Source organism: Carcharodon carcharias, chromosome 13 (assembly GCF_017639515.1).
Source record: "Carcharodon carcharias isolate sCarCar2 chromosome 13, sCarCar2.pri, whole genome shotgun sequence".
NCBI lineage: Eukaryota > Metazoa > Chordata > Chondrichthyes > Lamniformes > Lamnidae > Carcharodon > Carcharodon carcharias.
The window spans coordinates 104,278,051-104,300,245 of NC_054479.1; the positions used below are offsets into that span (position 1 = coordinate 104,278,051).

A 22,195-nucleotide genomic window follows, 5' to 3' on the forward strand; every position below is an offset into this window, starting at 1 on the left:
GCAACAGTTGGACACATAGATTTTAAAAGGTACAGGCAAAGAAACATGATACCCTGAACAAGTCGAATTCAAAGTGAGTTTTCTTAACTTCAGTCCTTTGAAGACAGAAGCTTGAGGCATAGATGCTGAAGGCTGTTTCACACTTGTAAGGTCTTAAAATGCCTTCTCTTACAAACAATCTTCTCTCCTTAAATATATTTTCCTCTTTGAATGCAAACACACATTGTTTCATTGTCTTTAGACTTTATCTTCCTGGTAATAAAAACCTCTCACAGCACTTGAGTTTTACCAATAATCTTTGGAGAAAACAAAGATTTTTTTCTAAACTTCACCTGACTAGGTGACATATTTTACCCCTCCTTTGAAAACAATCTAGTCTGGTTTATTTAAAAATGCAAATGTTCCCTTGACACCAATGTTTCTAAACTTCCCCGTGTTTACCTTATTAATATTTCAAATCTAACTTCTCTTCCTACACCAAAGCACTCAGACTAGCTGCTACTAATTCAATTAAGTCTTACAGACACATATAGACACATAGATACATCCCACATTTATTCTATTTTACAATAAATTCCAATAATATGAGAATTTTTATATCTTCCTGATATCTTTCTCCTCCTCAGATGTTGTAGCTGTAGGCGTGGCTTCTGACCCTCCACTGCACCAAATTGTGTAGCATGCAGCACATCATTATTATTTGGTTATCTCTTGCAGGGAAACACTGGACAGCTCCTCCAGAACGGGCAAGGCACTGGAAGAGCATTTTCATGTGCCAATAGCCTGCTCTGTTATACTGTGGATCACCATATTGCTGTTGTTATAGTGCCATTCAGGCTCTGTTTGCAGCCGCCTAAAGGAAGTTATCAGCCATCTCCTTAAGGGTTGCACCTTGTCCCCCAGAAGCCAACTGTAGACCTTTGTTCCAAAAAGCTGAGGCAGTTACGAATTCCTCAGGATAAATGAGTCATAGCACTTTCCAGGGTACCGTGCACAGTCAGGCAGGAAAGCCTTGGTGTGATCACGCACCATTTGCACATTCATGTGTACAGTCAATAGGCCCCTGCACTTGAGGGAAGCCTGCTAATTTTGCAAACTCCCTCGCCCTCCATTTACGACGCCACATCCATCGGGAAGTTAGTGTGCACCCCCTAAAGAGGTCATTAGTGACAGCCTTGATGCTGTTGCGTGCGGCTGGCTGCGAGATGCCACAGAAGTCTCCTGCTGAGCCCCAGAAAGAGCCAGCTGCATAAAAATTCAGAGCCACAGTGACCTTGAGATCAACTGGCAGAGCTTGAGGATCAGCAGACAGTGGTTCGAGATCTTGTTGGACCATGGCACAAATGTCGGTGACCAATTCCCGGTTTAACCTGAGCCACTTTCTGCATTGGCTCTTAGTCATATCGGGATATGAACTCCGCAGATGGTAGACCTTTACCTCAGGGTAAAAGCTGGTTGTCCTCTTCCCCCTCCTGCTGCCTTGCGCTGCCTTGAAATCCTGACCTTGTGAGCATGACCAGGAGGAGGGGACATGTCTCTGTGACATGAACATGCAAGGGTGTCATCCCCATTTTGCAGCTTCATTACCATGATGAGTATTCTTCCCTTTTCTGGCACACTCTCCTTCCTGCCACCTGGGTACCTGAGTCACAAGGGGAAAAGGTTTCTGCCCTTCCAAAGCCACAGGCCCCACCCTCCAACTCCCATGGGTGCCAGCCACACACCTGTGTTTGAATTCGTGGAAGTTCTGTGGCATTTGGTGAAACTTTTTACCAGGTACCCGACTGCTCCATTACAACTCTGGTAGGTTTAGACCTTGTCCTGAAATATCTAAAGCCCACAAGTCATGTTTCAGAAACCTGGGTGATGAAAATCACTTCTAACTGAGAGCAGCTGCACTTTATAATGTTCTGCTGCCTCAATAAGGCGAAAATGGTGGCTGCCAGTTCAGGGGGGTAGGCAGGGTTTCCAGATTCCAGACTCCGGTGCCATTTTGTCACTCGGCCAGTGGACATTCAGGCCCGAGTTATGTTTTAGCAGCTGATAGAAATCTGGGGGATTGAATGGGGCAGTGAGTCAGGGTATATGGATGAAAGGCTGACTAGCAACGAATATAGGGATGACAGTCAGAATTGTTCAAGCAATAAGCAGCTTTACACATGAGGAGATCTGTTCTGTGATACATTGCTGAATAGCTCCCAACAGCAGCATCAGATTCTCTTCCGCAGCTTAGTCAGGCTCTTCACACTAATCCCCTTACTGTAGCTGCATGTCTTTCTCCTCCAGGGCTTCTACAATGATTTCTCCCTACACAAAAGTCGTGCGGCATGCAAATTATCACAATGAATGATACCGTATCGAAACCAGTCCAGGCACTTGGAGCGCTGGAGTATTCTATGAAGACTCTGGTGGCGCTTCATTATACCCGTTTTCAGGTGGTATCCATGGATACTCCAAAGTTCAAATGAACCATGACAGTAAAGAATAGCTTTGCTATACTAGAAGGCAGGCTGCGAATTGCCTCCAAGAGTCAAATATTGGTGGTACAGTGAAGTAGTTTGAAATGAAATCATTGTGACGCTGCCTAGGAGTGCTGACTTGCATAATTCTGTGGTGATAGCTGCAAATTAAACGCATTTACTTTTACAATTCATATCTGTGTCATCAGTGCAATCTGTAATCTCCAGAATCTTCAGAAATCCTGCCTCTATCCAACTCCACAGCTTCTCATACTATTGGTTATCTGAGGTGAAAAATTAAATTACTTATTTCAGTAAACAAGGATTTCATTATCATTCGGTTTACAGATCTATACACTGCAGATTCACTGTTGAAGCTAATATCTTGAGTGGGGCTTCATTTACATCACTCTGCCATATCTCTAATGCAGCTGCTCCCCAAACGTGGGGCCTCCATATTTGGGAATCGGGGTGGAAAAAATACAGAACCAGGCAGGACTGAGCACTGGCCTCAGAGCCCTCTGCCTGCTGTTCACTATGTGCCTGATTCCCTTAGTTTCGAGTGTGCCTTTGTGCCTCATGTTGTCCTTTTCCTGTGCCTGTTGTAAGCACAGGTCCAGGTCTATTAATCTGGGGAAATTGCATGAATTCCAGAGCAAGGCAAAAAGAATGGTGTTCCAATGTAATGGATTTTTGCCCTTTTTTGTGCAACAACCACGGCTCAGTTGATAGCCTCTGAATCACAAAGTTCCAGATTCAAGTCTCACTCCAGTGCTTGAGCACAAGAATGAAGGCCGACAGTCCAGTGCAGTCCTGAAGGAGTGCTGCCCTCTGGGGTGGCACTGTTTTTCAGATGAGACATTAAACAGAGATCCCACCTTCCTACTCTGGTGGATGCAAAAGATCCCTTGGCACTTTCGTAAAAGAACAAGGGAATTATCCCCAATGTCCTGGCCAATATTCACCCCTCAATCAACATCACCATAAAAAACAGATTATCTGGTCATTATCACGTTGCTATTTGTGGGAGATTGTTGTGTATAGGTTGGCTGCCACGTTCCCCCATTACAACAGTGACAGCTCTTCAAAAAAAAACTTCATCAGCTGTAAAGCACTTAGAGACACCCGGTGGCTATGAAAAGTGCTATATCAATGCAAGTCTTTCTTTTCTTTTTCATAATACCAGAGAACTGAGCATTTCTGACACTTTGAAAAGCAGAATATTGAGTCCTAACATTGTGAGCAATACACACAACATCCAGGATATTAAGGGTTAAAAAGAATTGCACTTATGTCAGTTAGCTTCTGTTTTGGAATAATATTTAATTTTGTAATATTTGAAATATATACTGACCTTCAAGAATTAACACTAATCAAGCTAAATATTTAGAAATTAGACATAAAAAGAACCGCGGTGCAAGAGTTGAGTCTAAATAAAAATATTGACTCTTGTTTTACTTGTCTGAAGCTTTATTTAGCAGCTTTTTCTTAATTGAGCCCCAGCACGTGCTTACCAAAAACAGAAAGTATACCTCAATCATTGTCTTACAATACAAAGCAATATTTCACAGGCCTTCATATTTTCCAAATATTAAACAAAGTCCTACTCTCATCCTACGAATAGAATGCAACTATAATAAATGGGTTAACATACTAGATGGAATAGTTAAATTCACGTCTGCCTTCGGGTTTCACAAAAGTCTCTTATTCACCTGGAAAGCTGATAAAACTACAATTATTTCCAGCGTGTCCCCATTTATTTCAATAAGTATAATTAAAGTCACCAGAAAGCAAGTCATCACTAGGAAGTCAGCATGATGAGCAGAAATGTCATACAACATCTTTAAAGGAGAACATGAGTGCAGAGATAAGAGTTCACAGGTAAATATTCCCTTTCCACACGTCCCACAGTGATGGGCTTTAAACAAGGTCCATTATTTTAACTTTACAGCTAATTTCAAAACCTCTTCTCAGAGTGCACTATCATTCATTTTAGATGAATTTAATCCATTTCCATACTTATATATACGCCTACACAGAGCTTGGTGCCATTGTTTACTAACAACAATCAGGTATCATTATCCTAATTCTGAGTATATCCCTGCTTTATTTTACTGCCTCCTCCTTAAGTCTCAGCACAATTGTTCCTTTTAAAAAGAACAGTTAGACTCTTAACTCAGAGGTTTTTGATCTGGTTTCCTGTCCTAGTTGATGTATGCATTTGAGCATTTCATAGTGCATAGGCATCTTGGCTGGCTGGCCAAGGATAGACAAACATTACTTGTAGGCTGTATTTTGGATGATCTGATAGGAGTCATCGCCGACAATGGCCTGTGTGCCAAATCACAAGAAAGTTCCAAATTGTGATCAGTTATGTACTGTAATTAATTTTAAAAAGTGAATTTCCCAACACTTACTTGTGTCCATTCAAAGCAGCATGATGTAAGGCCGTGTAACCAGAAGTATCTGTACAGTTTACGTTGGGTCCCCGCCAAATGCTGAAAGGAAATACAAAAATAAAAGCTGAACTTTCTAATGAAAATAGGGTCAGAATCATTTAACAACTTCAAATCCATATATAATATAGTGCATACTACCTATTACCTCATAAGTTAGTCTTAAAGGACTTCAAAAGCAAATTGAAGTGCTATTAATTGCCTGCACTTGAAATTACATAAGGTTACCAGAAAGTGCAGCAATTATAAATTGCTAAAACAAGATCCAATTATCCTTAAATGAATTTTTTATGACAAAGGTAATTCAAGTAGCAGATCTTTTTCACATGTTTTGATCTGCATTCAGTATTTTGAATGTGGGTGGTATAACACATTACAACAGAATATAAAGGCAATCTAGGCTGTAATACTGGGGGTGTACAAATTGGCGCTGTATTAAGTGTCACCGAGTTTTAGAGTGAACAAACTCACTAGATCATAGCGTGATCATATTCTGAGGACATTTCCCACAACAAATTCAAGAATTCAAATCAAATTTGGTTAGAGGTTTTACATTCTGCCAAATACCCTATTCCAGGGTGAAATATTTCTTGAAACTCATATCTCTTTTTTCTCCTGCAATGTTCAAAAATGCAACACAGCATTTTATTTTTCCAACAGTACTATCAAAGCCCATGTGATCCTAATAATAAAAGGGTTAATTGCTAGCTATATTCATTCACATGACAGTACATGCCCTGATGATGGGTATGATGACAATGACTTTCTTTCAGTAATATGTCATTTTTTTTATCATTTATTATTTCCCATGTAACTTCAATAGTGATTTTTACCATCTATAATTCTGTCCATACTGCCTGCACCACCCCAATAGTCTTTATCTCACTGCCAGGAAACAGTCACACTGGATAGTCATGTGATTATATTCCAATGATACTTCCTACAGTCACATGATCACTTCTGAATTATAATAATGTGGTTAGCAATCTTAGGCAAATTCTTATTACACTCATATCCAAATGTTTGCAAATTGCATAATTACAAGTTTTTTCTACCCATTTTGTCTAAGATTTGTTCAGCAGTTATCTGCAAAATATTTTCTAAAGATAAAATGTCTTTAATGTTTTAATAAACTGGCCCATGACAGGGTCAATATATAAGGATGAAATCTGATGGCTTATCCTAGAGGCTTAGTGGGTAATATGATATTGAGCCTATCTGACCAGAATCTTCCCAGGTTCAGTCCTCTGAGCTGGCTGACCTCCAGTGACAGCAGGGGTGCCACAATTGGCCATGAATCACTACCTGTTGATCTGTGCTGGAAAGATTGTGCCTGTGTGGACATTATGTAAAGGGATAATCAGACTTGGTGATATTGTCTTTTATTGGGGATGAGCTTGCCAGCACTTGGTCTCCAGGCTCATTCATGAACTGGAAAACTGGAGGTCAGCATGGACTCCAACATGAGGCAATAGAAGAAAATTATAGTGAGGGTGGGCTGGAGAAAGGGGGAAATGTTGCTTTTGATTTGCCAATGCCAATCATTTTCATCATGTATTTATTACTTTTATGTATGTAAATTTGGTGCAAATGATTGAGCATGAGAGTGTGAGAGATGGTTATAGAATTAGAAATTCAATTCCAGTTCTTTCCCATAATTGCCATAAATGAAGTAAATGAAGCTCTATTTGGAACTGCCAACATACATGAATTTAGTACTCAATGCCCCTCAGGTGATTGTCAAGGTGTCTGCTAGATGGATCATATGACAATAACCATTAAGTCAGCCTGCACATTTCCCCATTAAAATTAACATAACAAAACAAAAACATCCAGAAATAAAATGTTATTAATGGGCTCCATCATGACCAACCATGAAATATGATACACTGCTCTACTCCTGATGTTGATATTTCACAAGCAAGCATTAAATGAGTTAGGAGTCAAATTTGTGTATGAATTACATTTAGCAAGCGGCCATCACAGTGGAAAACTTCTCTACCGCTACAAACAATGGCTAGTTTTGCAATGCAGCGGCACCTCACTTTCTTCCCCAGAGTTTACCTCTCTGTTTACCCATATGTCTGTACATGTTTCATTGTAGCGAAAGAAAAATCACCTACAAGTTGCCCCAACATCACAACACTATATAATTAACACTTTCTAGACATTTAACAGCTGATAATCAGTAAGATTTTCTGGCAGATCCCAAATGCAAGATGGTTGGTTCTGTTCAAAAACAGAAAAACTTTAAAATGGTATCAGTTTTGATGGCAACATAAATCAGCAACAGCCTGGCAGTGCATTGCAACATAGGTAAATTTACAACGCTTCTAAAACTTCCTCAAGAGTTGTCATTGATCACATCGAAAAACAGATGCCAGACAATGTGTTATTCAAACACATGATGCAGGCTTCAGGTGCTATGTCTTAAACCATTTAAGCTTTGTTTGCATACGGATGAATTCTTGTGATAACTTCCCAGGTAACTGTCGTTCTACAACTCTCAAGTACAATACATGTTGTGACAGAGTGACGGAGATCCAGCCAGTGCAATGTATCTGGAAGTGAAGCATTTAAGAAAAATAGCTTTCATTCATTCCCGCACCAGTGTGCAAATCCATTCAATTTCATGTTGTTTATCAATCTATAAATGTTGCGTGCATGTTGTAGGGTTAGACTAAAAATACAAAGGATTCAATGATTCTGCAGATTAACCAGATCACCCCATTAGCTTTGTGAAGCATCATTACATGAAGCTTGTTTTTCACTTCAGACCAGCATAATGAACAGTGTAATATCCATTCTTTTCCATGCCCACAACTCCAATTCACAGCGTACTGCATTAAGATTAGATGGCGTTGTATACCAATATTACTATAGATAGTAACAAATTGAGATCAGGCAGCAAAATATCCCTCATAATACATCACGACACATTAAAACACTAAAAGCAGAACTAACCTCAAACCTAATGGTGCAATATCTGATTTTAACTTAATTAAAATTCCAAGGAAATAACATATCTGATTGAATTTTTATTAAAATGCACAATATAGAATACCAAAGTGTGTTAATTGTGCTCCAGTGCACTCCACATTGAAAAGTCAGACACAGTAAATCACATTCCTTACATGCCAAGTTTCTGGTCTTGGCTGAGATGATGCAGCATAGGGGGATGGTGAGTGGGAAAAGGAGTCAAAACACCCAGGAGAGGTCAGACACTTTCCCATAAGGCAGCAAGCCATTCCCAGGTCACAGCATGATTGCTAGCAGGTTTCCTGATCATACCCTCGGCCAAAGATCCAACAAGAGGAAGAAAATTATGTTTAAAATGATCCAAAAACGCCCGCTGTCTGAAACACAGTTATGTGACCCTAGAGAAGATGCCTGTACATAGGGATTACTAAAAATCTAAATTACCTGAGACTTAGAGAAACTACATGGTCAATACCCATCTATATCGCCACAGACGTACAGAATTTTCTTCTCTCGAACCCTACCTCCCTCCTCAATCCCTGCATGCTGGCTGCCATTTTGTTGCACTTTATAAGGGAAAGCTCAAAATTGAACATTTCAGTAACTGAGAGTCAGGCAGAAAAATTCAGAGATCTAGAGAATATAGAACAGAATTATGGGGCTGGATTTTCAAGTGGGATGGGGTATTAGCAGGGCTGCCCAGCAAATGCGGCAGATAGCCAATTATCCCTAGTCGCAGCCCATTAAGGCCTTTTAACTGAGATCTCCAGCTTTCTGGAAGAGGCAGACGCCAGTTTAACTGCCTGAAGGTGGTCTCCAGGCAGCAGACTGGGAGTTGGGGTGGTGAGGCAGGACTCTCTTCAGGCTTAGAAGCCCACCTGCTTCCCTGCGCACAGCAGCAGCTGCAGGCTGCTCTGTAGAGGAGGCCCTCCCAATAGTGGTAGCATGGCTGCAAAAGCCAATTTTTACTTTAAAAAGTAGGAGACAGTTGAAGTACCCTCTCCCTTACTTAGCTGCCAGGGCATCCTGCTGCTACTTTCAAGCTGGAAGGCCAGAGCTTCAACAAACCGCCCACCATCCTTAATTAGATGGGGAGTCCATCCTCTGGCCATTAATTGGTGACTCTGGAAAAATCACAATGAGTGACTTTTTCCCAACAAGAACAGGCCTCTGACCCAAAATTGAGTTTGACAGCAGTATTCAGAAGCCTGCAAAGAAAATCCTGCCAAGGTAGTGAGATGTAGACAAAGAACAGATACAGACACCACATGAAAAATATAAGCCATGCACCAGGGCAATTTTGAGTGGAAGATTTTGAGAAAAGACCACTGACACAATTAGTGTAGAAAAAACCACAAAGGTCTTTTTAAAAAAAAACTTTTCCTTGAGCAATGTCACTGGGGCAGTGGGGGCTGGGGAGTGCAGGGGGAGGTGGAGGGGTGTTATTTATAAGATTTTAAAAATACTAAGAAAACTTGCCAGAGCCATAGAGGAACCAGTCTATTTTAAATCTAGATTACATTAAGAAAGCACTTGAAGAAGGAATATCTTATAAAAGGTATGGTAGCAACTTGGTTTTCTGAAGTACTTTCATTGCTATTAATTCAATAGTACACATTACTGGATTCCCTGCAGTGAGCAGATCATATAATGTGTTGATGCTGTATCACGCAAAGTTTTTCAAAACATTTATAATTTTATAGCAGATTAAAAGAATGTAACATACAAAATAGTAAGGTGCAAGGTCAGCTCAAGGCTGCTGACCAATGGCCCTTATTGAAGAGCTCCTTGGGGAACTTGGAAAGTTTTATTTCTAAACACGCAATCGCTGCAACTTGACAATACGTTGTTGACTGTACAACATCAGCCACCCTAGGCTCAACAATGTTATGGACTCTTGCATTCTGAGAAGGTATTGAAAGCCAGATTTTCACGGAGTCGATAAGACTCCAATGACTTTTAAAGATGGTGAGTGGGACCAGAAGTTGAAACCCAGCTCTCATTTGGGACAGATCTAATTTTTTCCGGCAGGCGGAAGGGGACAAGACATGATTCACACAGGAGGATACCCAAACTCTGCACTAACTTCAAATGGTGCTGCTGAGTTCAAACAGGCCCCATTTTGGCTGTTCTAAGGACCTTTAACCAGCAGTGCAGGAGTCACAAATCAGTGAAGTAGACATAAATGCTCTTGAAGGGTGGATAGGATCTGTTTAAACGTCATGATCTGATGTGTTTTTAAATCACCCGCTCTTTCAACATGAAAAGCAACAAGCTGAAGTTGTCAGTCTCCTGGACTGTTGTGATGGACAAGCCATCCAGTGTAGGGAGAAAATAAATTACGGACAATTTGTGCAGGTTCAATAGAGCTCTTTTTTGACATTTCCCAAAAGCTATTGTTATTATGAATGCTTGGCTGGGTTTCAAAAGCTACAATTATCTTGGGGGGGTTGAAGTTCACAATTTGATTGACAGCTTTAAAAGGCTATTAAATGATTGGTTGTCTTTGATGTGGGGTCTGAATAGAAGTTTGTTTGTTTGACAAAGAGATTGACCATTTGAGGAGAATTAAAAGCTTTGAATGGGTCTCATGAATGGGAGATTTTTTTAACTATCAAGTGTATGTGAGAATTGTATTAGATTGTTAGAAGTTGTTTTGTATTCTCCACATGATTCCTGAGGTCTGTCCATGGTGGAAACTGGGTGAGTGGCTATGGAGGTGGTATAAGGGAGGGATGAGTATTGGATGGGGGGGGCACAAGCTGGCATGGAGGGCCATGGGGCATGGGTGTGTGGTGAAGGGGTGAGAGAAGGAAGGGTTGGAGGACCCAACAGCTTCTAAAACAACTGGGATGAAGTCCCAGAGAACCAAGGGAGGTTTTCTCACCAGCCCACCTCGGCACTCGGCCACACATGTGGCCACCTACAATCTATTTCCAGGGTCGGTGGACCCAACTCTGTCCTGTCCCCACCATGAAAATTGGGTCTAACAGGGCCCTTGAAACAGAGAGAGTCTTCTGAGTTTGCAAAAATTGGGTCTAACGGTCCTTTAAACCGAGAGGGTCTGCCGAGTAGGGAAATTTCTCGACTCAGGCTACCCATCTCGGTAACAGAAATTCGATCCTTAGGATTAAAAGGGAACTGATGTCAAGAAATAAAATATTGTTTTACATTACTTTTGAATTCTATCAAAGGAACAATTCTGTGAACAGTTTGGTCTTTGTTTGAATCAGATTCTCGCCGAAAACTAATAACATGTTGGTACAATTACCATGTATTTCTGGAATCAGATTTTCAGAAGCTGTGTAACACAAGCACTAGTTACACGTGCACTTTCTACATAAATTCACAGATTTTCCATACTTCAGCTATTCTGGAAATTTTAAGCTTATCAAGGTTAATAGTGCAAATCTACAATGTTCCCATGGCCTGAACTAGTGAGCAACATCAAAAAATAGTTTTAATCAATGAATGAGAATCACATTGGTTTTAGCAAGTTACTTAGGAGCAGCAAGTGGAGTTACAATTTGTTTTATTTCATGAAAATCCTTTCCTTAGTTGTTTACTTAAGCCATGTCATCACATATTATTCTAAAAAGGAAAAGGTTTTTCTCTAATCCTGCTATTTAAAAAAAATCATTAGAGGGGCAGATGAACTGTTTAAGCAGTTTAAATTGTTCCTTCAGTCTATTGTACACCCAAAATGTCTTTCCTCGATTTGATTCTCAGTTATATCAGAATGTTTCAGAAGAAAATTCTGCATAGCACTAGCATAGATATGTGGACTTAGGAAATGTTATTCCATCTCCAAATGTAAAGACTAATGCTAATGATACGCAGACCTACAGCAACAACAGAAAGCTAGATAAATTTTGCATTTATATTTGGTGGGACCAGGGAGGGGAGAGAGATTTGTTTCAATTATCCATCAGCTATATTGACTTGAAAATAAAATTCAGGGTATCTCCAGCATAACATTTTTAATAAAAAATATTAAATGAGCGCAGGAAAGTGGGAAATGTAAAATGTCTTTCAACCCAATAATTTTGTTTCTTCCACAGCTCATGCATGAGATCCTTTGCAAGATTTTCGCTGCTACGTAGGTAATCAAGCAAAACTCCAGATATCCATCTAACCTTGTAACCCACTGTCTTTGGCCAGCTGTTTTCTATACTATGATATATCTGGATGGCAATAGGTCAGGAATACATCACATTTATTGAATGCAACCAACTCTATTCATATTTATCCTAACAACTTCCCAGTTAATTTAAAAGTGCTAATCAGAACAGCATTAACTGGCTTTGCCTTGGTCTGTTCCGCATATCTAATAATTTAGGAAAAATTATTTATTTTAATCGCTATTCTCACTTGAGGCTAATTAATTTAGTACTTGTGCCCTCAAGTACTACTCATGCTGGCAAGTTAATTAGTTGACTTACATCTACATTATCTATGCCTCTCGGCATTTTAAAGACCATGATGACAACCTTTCTCAATCTTAATTTCATGAATGAAAAGTAGTGCAGCTGTATGAGTTTCTTGTCCTAATTTGCAGCCTCAGTCCTTGAATCATTTGTGTCATTTGACATTGAAACATCTGCAAAACTTCAATCCTTTTGGATATGGAATGCTCAAATTCAAATATGGCTTGACAAGTTATCAACACAAAGTTAGGATAACATACAACCAGCTGCCTTCACATGCCTTCACAACATATCAGCAAAAGTGACCAACTGGTAAACGACTCCGTTAAAATTAGGGATAGCAATAAACAGCAGCCACATCCCAAAAATGAAATTTTGAAAGTGTTCCAGCACATGATTATTCTTGGTGAGAGAGTTCAGCTGTTGAGCTCCTGAAGTTAGCTTTCTGGCAGTCAATACATTCACTTATTACCCAGCAGATAATGATGCAAATTCCCATCAACTGCATCTCAAGTTGTCCTGGCAATAAGTTAACATATTCAATCAGAAGCTATTTCAAACTAGGCAAATCTGCTTCCTCAACAGTGAGCTATGTGAAGTATGCTAACATATGTGTTACATTGTGCTGCTGCAGAATGGAGACAAAATTACACTCTTTTACAACCATGTACAGGTATAATGGCTAACATTGGTAAATCAATTCATGAAATTAATCAGTTCTGAAGAGGAGAACAGGCTATTTTAGATCTAGTATTGTCCAATGAATAAAGGTTAATTAATAATCTCGCTGTAAAGGAGCTTTTAAGGAAGAGTGACCATAATATAAAAGAATTTTACATGGTTTGAAAATGATGCATTTCAATTGGAAACTAGGGTCTTAAATCGAAACAAAGGAAACTATGAAGGTTTGAGGAGCAAGTTGGATGAGGTAGATTGGGAAACTACATTAAAAAGTATGATGGTAGACAAGCAATGGCTAGCATTTAAATAATAATACATGGTTTGCAACAAATTTACATTCCTTTAAGGCACATAAGCCAGCAAGAAAAGTGATCCAACCATGGCTAGCAATGAGATAAAAGCAAAATACTGTGGATGCTGGAAATCTGAAATAAAAACGAAATGCTGGAAAAACTCAGCAGGTCTGACAGCATCTGCGGAGAGAGAAACAGAGTTAACATTATGAGTCTGTATGATCCTTTTTCAGAGCTCTGAAAGCTTATACAGACTCGAAACATTAACTCCGTTTCTCTCTCCACAGATGCTGTCAGACCTCCTGAGATTTTCCAGGATTTTCTTCTTTTATTATGGCTAACAATGGCCCAAGCACTGATCCTTGTAGTATCCCACTAGTCAGAGCCTGCCAATCTGAGGGTGATCCATTTATCCGTAATCTCTATTTTCTGTCTGTTAACCAATCCTCAATCCATGCCAGTACATTATCCCTGATCCCACATGCTCTAATTTTGCTTACTGACCTCTTGTGTGGAACCTTATTGGAAGCCTCCTGAAAATCCAAATAAACCACATCCACTGGTCCTCCCTTATTTATCCTGCTAGTAACATCCTCAAAAACTCCAACAGGTTTGTCAAACATTTCCCTTTCATAAATCCATGTTGACTCCGCTCAATCCTACCTTTATTTTATTAGTGCCCAGTTATCATCAGAGAAGCTAAAGTTTCTATTAGATCAAAGTTAGAGGCATGTGAACTTGTGAAAAAAAAGCTTGACGATTGGGAACATTTTAAAATTCAACAAAGGAGAGCCAAGAAAGAGAATATAGAATATGAAAGTAAGCTAGCGAGGAACATAAAAGCGGACTGTAAAAGCTTGCATAGATATGTAGAAAGTAAAACGTTAGTAAAGAGGATGGAGAATTTATAAAGGGCAATAAGGAAATGGCAAAGAAACTAAACAAATATTTTGTGCCTATCTTTGCAGAGGAAGATGCAAAAAATCTCCCTGAATATTGGGGAGCCAAGGGGCTAGTGAGATTGAGGACCTGAAAGAAATTAGTACAAGTGGAAAATTAATGCTGGAGAAATTAATGGGGCTGAAAGTTGATAAATCCCCTGCACCTGATGATTTACATCCCAGTGTTAAAAGAAGTGGCTGTAGCGAAAGTGGATACATTGGTGATCATCTTCCAAAATTCTATACGTTTTACAAAGGTGCCTGCGAATTAGAAGGTAGCAAATGTAACCCCACTATTTAAGAAAGAAGGGAGAGAGAAAACAGACAACTACAGACCTGTTAGTCTGACATCAGTAGCATGGAAATGCTAAAATCTATTATAAAGGATGTGATAACTGGGCACTCAGAAAATAATGGTAGGATTGAGCAGAGTCAATATGCATTTATGAAAGGGAAATCATGTTTGATAAACCTGTTGGAGTTTTTGAGGATGTTACTAGCAGAATAGATAAGGGAGAACCAGTGGATGTACCATATTTGAATTTTCAGAAGGCTTCCAATAAGGTCCCACACAAAAGGTTGGTAAGCAAAATTAGAGCACATGGCATCGGGGGTAATATATTGGCATGGATTAAGGATTGGCTAACAGACAGAAAACAGTGATCAGGGATAAATGGATCACTCTCAGATTGGCATATATGACTAGTGGGGTACTGCAAGGATCAGTGCTTGGGTCCCAGCTATTCACAATCGATATCAATGATTTGGATGTGGGGACCAAATGTAATATTTCCAAGTATACTGATGAGACAAAACTTAGTGAGAACGAGAGCTGTGAGGAGGATGCAAAGAGGTTTCAAGGAGATTTAGACAGACTAAGCGAGTGGGCAAGAATATGGCAGATGGAATATAATGTACATAATGTGAAGTTATCACTTTGGTAGGAAAAATAGAAATGCAGAGTATTTCTTAAATGGTGAGAGGTTGGGAAGTGTTGTTGTCCAAAGGGACCAGGGTATCTTTGTTCATTAGTCAGTCACTGAAAGCTAGCAAGCAGTTAGAAAAGCAAATAGTCTTCATCGGAAAAGGATTTGAGTGCTGGGATAAAGCTGTCTTACTGCAATTGTATAGAGCCTTGGTAAGGCCATACCTGGAGTATTGCATACAGTTTTAGTCTCCCTACCTAATGAAGGATATACTTGCCATAGACGGAGTGCAGGTTCACCAGAATGAGTCCGGAGATGGCAGGATTATCCCACCAGGAGAGATTGAGGAGATTGGGCCTGTATTTTCTAGATTTTAGAAAAATGAGAGGTGACCTCATTGAAGTATAAAATTCTTACAGGGCTCAACAAGGTGGATGCAGGAAGGATGTTTCCCCTGGCTGGGGGGTGGTATCTAGAACCATGGGACACAGTTTCAGTATAAGAAGTACGCCATTTTGGATCAAGATGAAGAGGAATTTTTTCACTCAGGATGGTACATCTTTGGGGTTCTCTACCTCAGAGGGCTGTGGAGGCTCAGTCATTGAGTATGTTCAAAGCAGAGGTCAATAGATTTTAGATACCAATGACAACAAGGGATATGGGGATAGTGTGGGAAGTTGGTGCTGGGGCAGAAGATCAGCTATGATCTATTTGAATGGCAGGGCAGGTTAGATGGGCCGAATGGCCTATTCCTGCTCCTATGTTCCTATGCTCGTAACAAAAATCTATCAATTGCAATTCTTTAATTTTTAATTGACTTAGCCTCAACAGCTTTTTGTGGTGGGGGGGTGGTGGAGTTCCAGATTTCCAATACCCTTTAAATTTACATAGCACATTAGAACATCTCAAATTGCTTTACAACTTAGGGCCAGATTTTTGCTATCGAGGCAGGTTGCTCAAGTCGGGGAATTTTCCCAACTCAGCAGACCTGTCTCGGTTTAAAGGGCCCCATTAGACCCAATTTTCATTCTGCGGGGGTAGTGGTGGGATAGTGTCACCCTGGAAGCAAATCAAGGGCAGCGGGTGCCCAGGGGGAACTCATTAGCATGCCTGTCTCAGTTCTCTGGAAATTCATTCTAGTTGTTTTAGAAACTGTTAGGCCCTCATCCCTCACACTCACCCCATGCCCCATCATAGCTCCCCTGACCCTTCTATTCCAACTCAGGCTCCCCACTCAACACCCATGCCCCTTATACCCACCATGGCCCATCATATCCCTATGCCACCTCCATAGTCACTCACCCAGTATCCACCATGGACAAACCTTAGGAGCCAGGTGGAGAAGAAAAGAAAACCCAACTTCGAACAATCTAATACAGCTCTCACTCGTAAACATTTGACAGTAATGTGGTTGACTCTTAAATGGCCTAGCAAGCTACTCAGTTGGATCAAAACTGCTACAAAGTCTACAGAAATGAATGAAACCAGGCGGATTAGCCAGCATTGGGCTAGACACAGGATATGACAACGGCAAACCCAGCCCCACTGTCCCTGCAAAGTTCGACACACTAACATCTGGGGCTTTTGCCAAAATTGGGAGAGCTGTCCCACAGATTAGTCAAGCAACAGCCTGGCACAATCATACTCAAGGGATCATACGTTACAGACTCTCTCTGACAGCTTCAGCCTATTTTTCATGTTTAACGATAGGGGGATTTACAAAACTTCAGATCATGATACTTAAACTGACTTTATCCATCCACCAAGAGTGTTTATGTCTACTCCATCAATTTGTGACTCCCACATTGTGGGAAATGAACTTTGGAACAGCCAAAACAGAGTCTGTTTGAACTATGCACTAATTTCAATTGGCTCTGCTGAAACCGTGTTTCCCTCCTGTGAGAATTATGCCCCACCCATTCCTTCCACTGGCAAAAATTGGATCTGTTGAAAAGAGGGTGGGACTTCCATATTCAGGTCCCTCCCACCATTTTTAAAGTCCACAGAGTCCTCCCTGCTCTGTGAAAATCAGCCTTCAGTTACTTCTGAAGTGCAGTGTTTGTTATCAAGGTCAACATGGAAGCCATTCTACACTTAACATCCCACTGTCAGCAAGCGGAATGTTTAAGGGCCTCAATAGTGTACGTCAGCGGGCAAATGATTTACAATTAAGTCAGATGTAGAGAAGGTGACCATCATATGTTACTTGTAGTTTTACAGCACAAATAGTTAGCCAAGTTACCCATCATACCATTCCTAGTTCCTCAATTAAAAGATATATTTTTCTCACTTTTGTCCATAATGTCATTATTTTCTTCTACTTGCCAATCTTCCAATTCTGTTTCATGTGTCATTTAGATCCTCAGCATGATCATTCTTTTGGGAATATATCAGGAATGTCTAGCCACGTAAGGTGCTGTTTTGTCCTCTAGGTCCCAGCACCATTAATATATTCATGTAAAAGGTAATTTGACGTCAGTCAGAAATGTACCAGTCATTTCCTGCAAACTGAAAGTGTACCATGTTCGCTTTGTTAATTCTGATAAATGTATTCATGAAACTCAATGCAAATGGAACCCGTTGCTTACAGGCTGTGCACACCAAATTGAGTCGCTAAAGCACACCACTTATTCATGAAAATATACGCACTTCATTCCACCTGATCCTTTTTTTGAACAAATGAAATTAATTTAAATTGATTGACAAAATTAAGGCTTTGTTCCAGATTTTAAAAGGAATCTGACATATGTCTAGTTAATTGGCCCCAAAGTCCCCAACCAGCTCCTTAATTAGTTGATCAGATGGAATGTTGTTAGTCATGCTTATAAATAACTTATCTCCTTCATAAACATGTCAAATTCAGTAAACTGATGTTAATGCAAGAAACGGTCTCAACTCCCCTCCTGCCTCTTATGGATAACTTGGGTATCAATTATTGACTGTTAGGACATCATTCCCTAATTCTTAATTCCCTAACCCAAGTTATTGTCTGGCTCAGCAACAGTAATCCATCTACTTGGCTTTTTTCTAACGCACAGACTGACATTAAGACAGACAGTACTGTGCACTCTTCTCATTTAACCTTTCAGCAGTGGTCATGCTATTTAATAAAATGCCTTCCTTGTTACATTTCAAGAGTTTGTACCTCATGGGGATATCTCTGCAATCAGTTTGATTGGAAACGAGCAAAACCACATATTCAGCAACAGACATTGATTCATTTTATAAGCTCAATGCCTGACAAACGGAACAATCTTTCTTCTGATATCCATGTGAATACACGTATGATAATAGCTTGTCATTCTTCGCTGCACCTGTCCCTCTATAGTAATGAAGACATGCTGTGCACCATGAATCACAGACAAGTTGCCATGCTGTATTACACCCCCATTCCATTGTTACGTGGAAAGAGATCCAGTTATTCAATGTCAATCATCTCTTGCAGAAAAAGAGCTGGATAAACTTCTCATTAGAAGCAGATTATTTGGACAACTATAAACGGTGATGATCAAATGAAGCATAATGGTTTCATGTACTGCAGATGTTATCTGTGGAGGGCAGATTTGCTAATGCTGCAGATGGACAGGCTCAATCTCTGTCCAATCACTCCTAGCAATAAGGGAATACTTACACTGAACTTGACTGCAGCAGTTTAAACTGGTAGAGTGGTTAAGCTGTTCAGGGAGATTGAGAAGAGGGATTATTACATCATCTGCAGATGCAGAAACCCTCAAGTGTTAAATGGCTTAGATCAAACTATTCCGTATTACATTGCTATGTTAAGGAGCATTAATCTACAAAATACAAACCTGAATCTATGTTTATAAAGATTCTACAAGTTGAATAAATATGAGGTGTCTCATCTTACCATGTATTCTGGTAAAAAGTCATTGACTGAAAACGTTGGGTTGAATTTTACTACCCCCACGCCCCCTCCCCCCTCCCTCCACAGGGTTTTTGGTTGGGGGGGCATTTAAAATATGATAGGTGGCTAGCCCACCACCTTCCCGCCCACCCCCAATCCATTCCCCATAGTGCCGTGGGTGGATAAGGTGTCCACTAGCTCACCCTTAGACCTACTGACGCATTTAACTGCCCAATTACGTGGCAATTAAGGGCCTAATTTCAGCTACGCCGCCATAATATGGTTAGCAATGAAAGACAGATATTAAAAGACTCTGGTTAAAAAAAAAGCAGAATGCAAGGGGAATATCTCCTTTTGGGGGTGGGGGGAGAGGGGGTGATGTCCCTGAGTGCATCAGGAACAGCACCACCCCCCCAACTTTGTTTTCTCCCCACTCAGCACCAAACTGCAAAACCCAAATCCCCACCCCGTCCCAAGAGTGTCTGATTCCCTCCCCGCCCAAAAGTCCCAGACTTACCCGAGTCTGGTATCTGTGCTGTCTTCTTCAGGAACTGCATGCAGTCCCAGCGGACTTAGAACTACTAAGTTCTGACATTGCTGGGACTCAAGGATCTCTCCAGATGAGACTTCCTTCCACTGAGGGACAGATGCCCCAAGCTGAGCTTGTTAAGGCCTTATTGCATTATGGATGTGGGACAGCCTTTTTCTTTTTAATTTAACCAGTTTGGGCCAATTTTTCTAATGGGTGTGGAGGGTAGAGGGGGGAGGGGGTGGTGAGTGATATGTTCCCCCGCACCCCCCATTAAGTTCACCCTGTTAAAGCTTTCTTTCTCCACTGAAGCTGCCTGACCTGCTGAGTATTTTTTCTTGAATCCACTATCTCATACCCCAAAAGGTGACATTGCTACTGAGTTACGCTGACAATTAGAATAGCAAGATAACAATGAATAACCTGAAGCTGCCTTCTTAGTTCTTTACCTTGTATTTGGTAGGTAAGATACCAAATAACCAATGGTTAAGAACATATTCTTGAATTTTTTTTAAAGTGGCGTAAAAGTAACATTTTGTTGAAGGCTAGTAAAATATTATCAACACATTTCTATATGCTGGTTTCACATTACAAGTTACAGCATTGCAAAAACAATGTTTTTGCAAGGTTTATGGGATGTCTGTAGGTTTATTGCTAGAGTACCTCATAAATTTTGTGACTGTCGTCAGAATGAACAAAAATTGGCTGTAAACAGAATGCACATTCCACATAGGTAAAATAGGCACATTCCTCAATGATGTCCATCTAGTATACATGATCACTGATATTTCAAAAAACTGTCTCAAGTGAAGATGCCAAACCAATATAGCCTCTCCATCTGCTTTTTCAGCTCTTGTTTTAATGGAAACTAAGATAGAAAGTGGTAGTAATCAGCATATTTTTTCAGACAGATTGAATAATTTATGAATCCCTTTTCAAGACATTCACAAGTAAGCATGCATATATATATTGAGAACCTTCTCATTTGCAACTGCACGTGAATTGCAAGATACAATATTTTTGTGAAAAACACGAAGATACCAACATTTTTTTTAAATTGTATCTATTTTATCACAAATGGAGGGCTGCCAAATTTTCACTGAATAAAATGCTGTGGTTGGTCATGCTTTTTTTAATATTTTTTGTAACTTTAATAACAAGTAATTTATTTTTGTTTGACTGATTAAAAGCATTGCCAAGGTTACGAAACTAAAATAATCCAGAATATATGGGAAACTTGGCTTAATAAAATGAAGCCTAACATACACTTAATTTTGAAGTAATAACTATAGAAGTTTATGCAGTGCACAATATTTTCTTCTGTCAGCTTTCTTATTCTATTAAAATAAAATGGAATGAAAACGTATTTACAAAACAGTAAGCAGTGTTTTTATTCATTCATGGGATATAGGCGTATTGCTCATCCCTAATTATCCTTAACTGAGTTGCTTGCTGGGCCATTTCAGAATGCAGTCAAAAGTCAACCACATTGCTGTTGCTCTGGAGTCATGTACAGATCAGGCCTGGTAATGACATTAATGAACCAGATGGGGTTTTCTTTTACAACAATTCTGTAGTTACTTGGTTACCATGACAGATACTAGCTTTTTATTCCAGACTTAATTAACTGAATTGAAATTACCCATTTGCTATGGTGGGATTTGAACTTGTGTCTCGGGGTCACTACCAGACCTTTGGATTACTATCCTATAACATTACCACTCTGCTACCATTCCCTTATTGTAAAAGCAAGACTGAAAGTAAAATTTTTTGAGCGTCTTGGATATTGGAATTTAACATCTCGTTGCTTCTTGAATTTAAATATCTTAGGAAAACCTTTCCAGTTAGCAATCATGCACGTTAGGAATTTCATCATGTGATACAGTGTGCTGATTGAGTAACAATATGTGCACATAATGGTAGGATATGAGTTCATAATCATGGATTCCTTCAAACAAGTTTCCAGTTTCAACTAGAACGAAGTGCTCACTTGAAGGTCAGACCTTTTTTCCCAGGACAACAGGAAGATGAGCAACCAGCTCGCGTGGGTCTCTTCTCACACATTTAGTGTCTGGTACTGGACAGCAATAGTACAGCCTGGAAACAAGCCTCAAATCAGACTGCCTGCCTGCTCAAGTGATGAAAGATGAATGACTCCTGAGGTGAGAACCTAGAAATGAAAATATGTGCGTCTTTCCCATACGGAATCCAAACGCACTCTGAAGTTGTGCTAAATATAAAAACTGATTTACTGTCATTGTTCCTAGCTGAGTGTTTTTTCAGCAGTATTGTTATCTCATTACACCTCACCCAGACATGACGATATTCAAACATGAACCTCGAGGGAAGGGAAGGATAGTAGGGCTCTGGCTACAATTTTCTAAAATTCTGTGGAGAACAAAATTGTGCCAGACTACAGGAGGGTGACAGATTTGACACCTCTCATTAAGGAATAGGAGACAGGGAAAAGATAGGAAATGATAGGCCAGTTATCCTTACATAGAATTTCATAGAAGTTACAGCACAGAAACAAGCCATCTGGTCTAGGCTCCACACAAACTTCTTTCCATTTTACTTAATTTCATCCTATCAACATATGCATCTGTTCCCTTTTCCCTAGTGTTTATTTAGCTTGACTC

General features: G+C 40.0%; 1 protein-coding gene across 9 annotated transcripts in view; it reads right to left on the minus strand.

Annotated features, from left to right (window-relative positions):
- The window catches only part of anks1b (ankyrin repeat and sterile alpha motif domain containing 1B), an 865,501-nt gene that overhangs the window by 585,724 nt on the left and 257,582 nt on the right, over positions 1 to 22,195 (minus strand). For all 9 annotated transcript variants that reach the window (XM_041202975.1, XM_041202978.1, XM_041202973.1 and 6 more), the window contains exon 3: positions 4,877 to 4,957. In XM_041202975.1, coding sequence (XP_041058909.1) covers positions 4,877 to 4,957 — 81 coding nt within the window. The remainder of the gene's footprint in view (positions 1 to 4,876; positions 4,958 to 22,195) is intronic.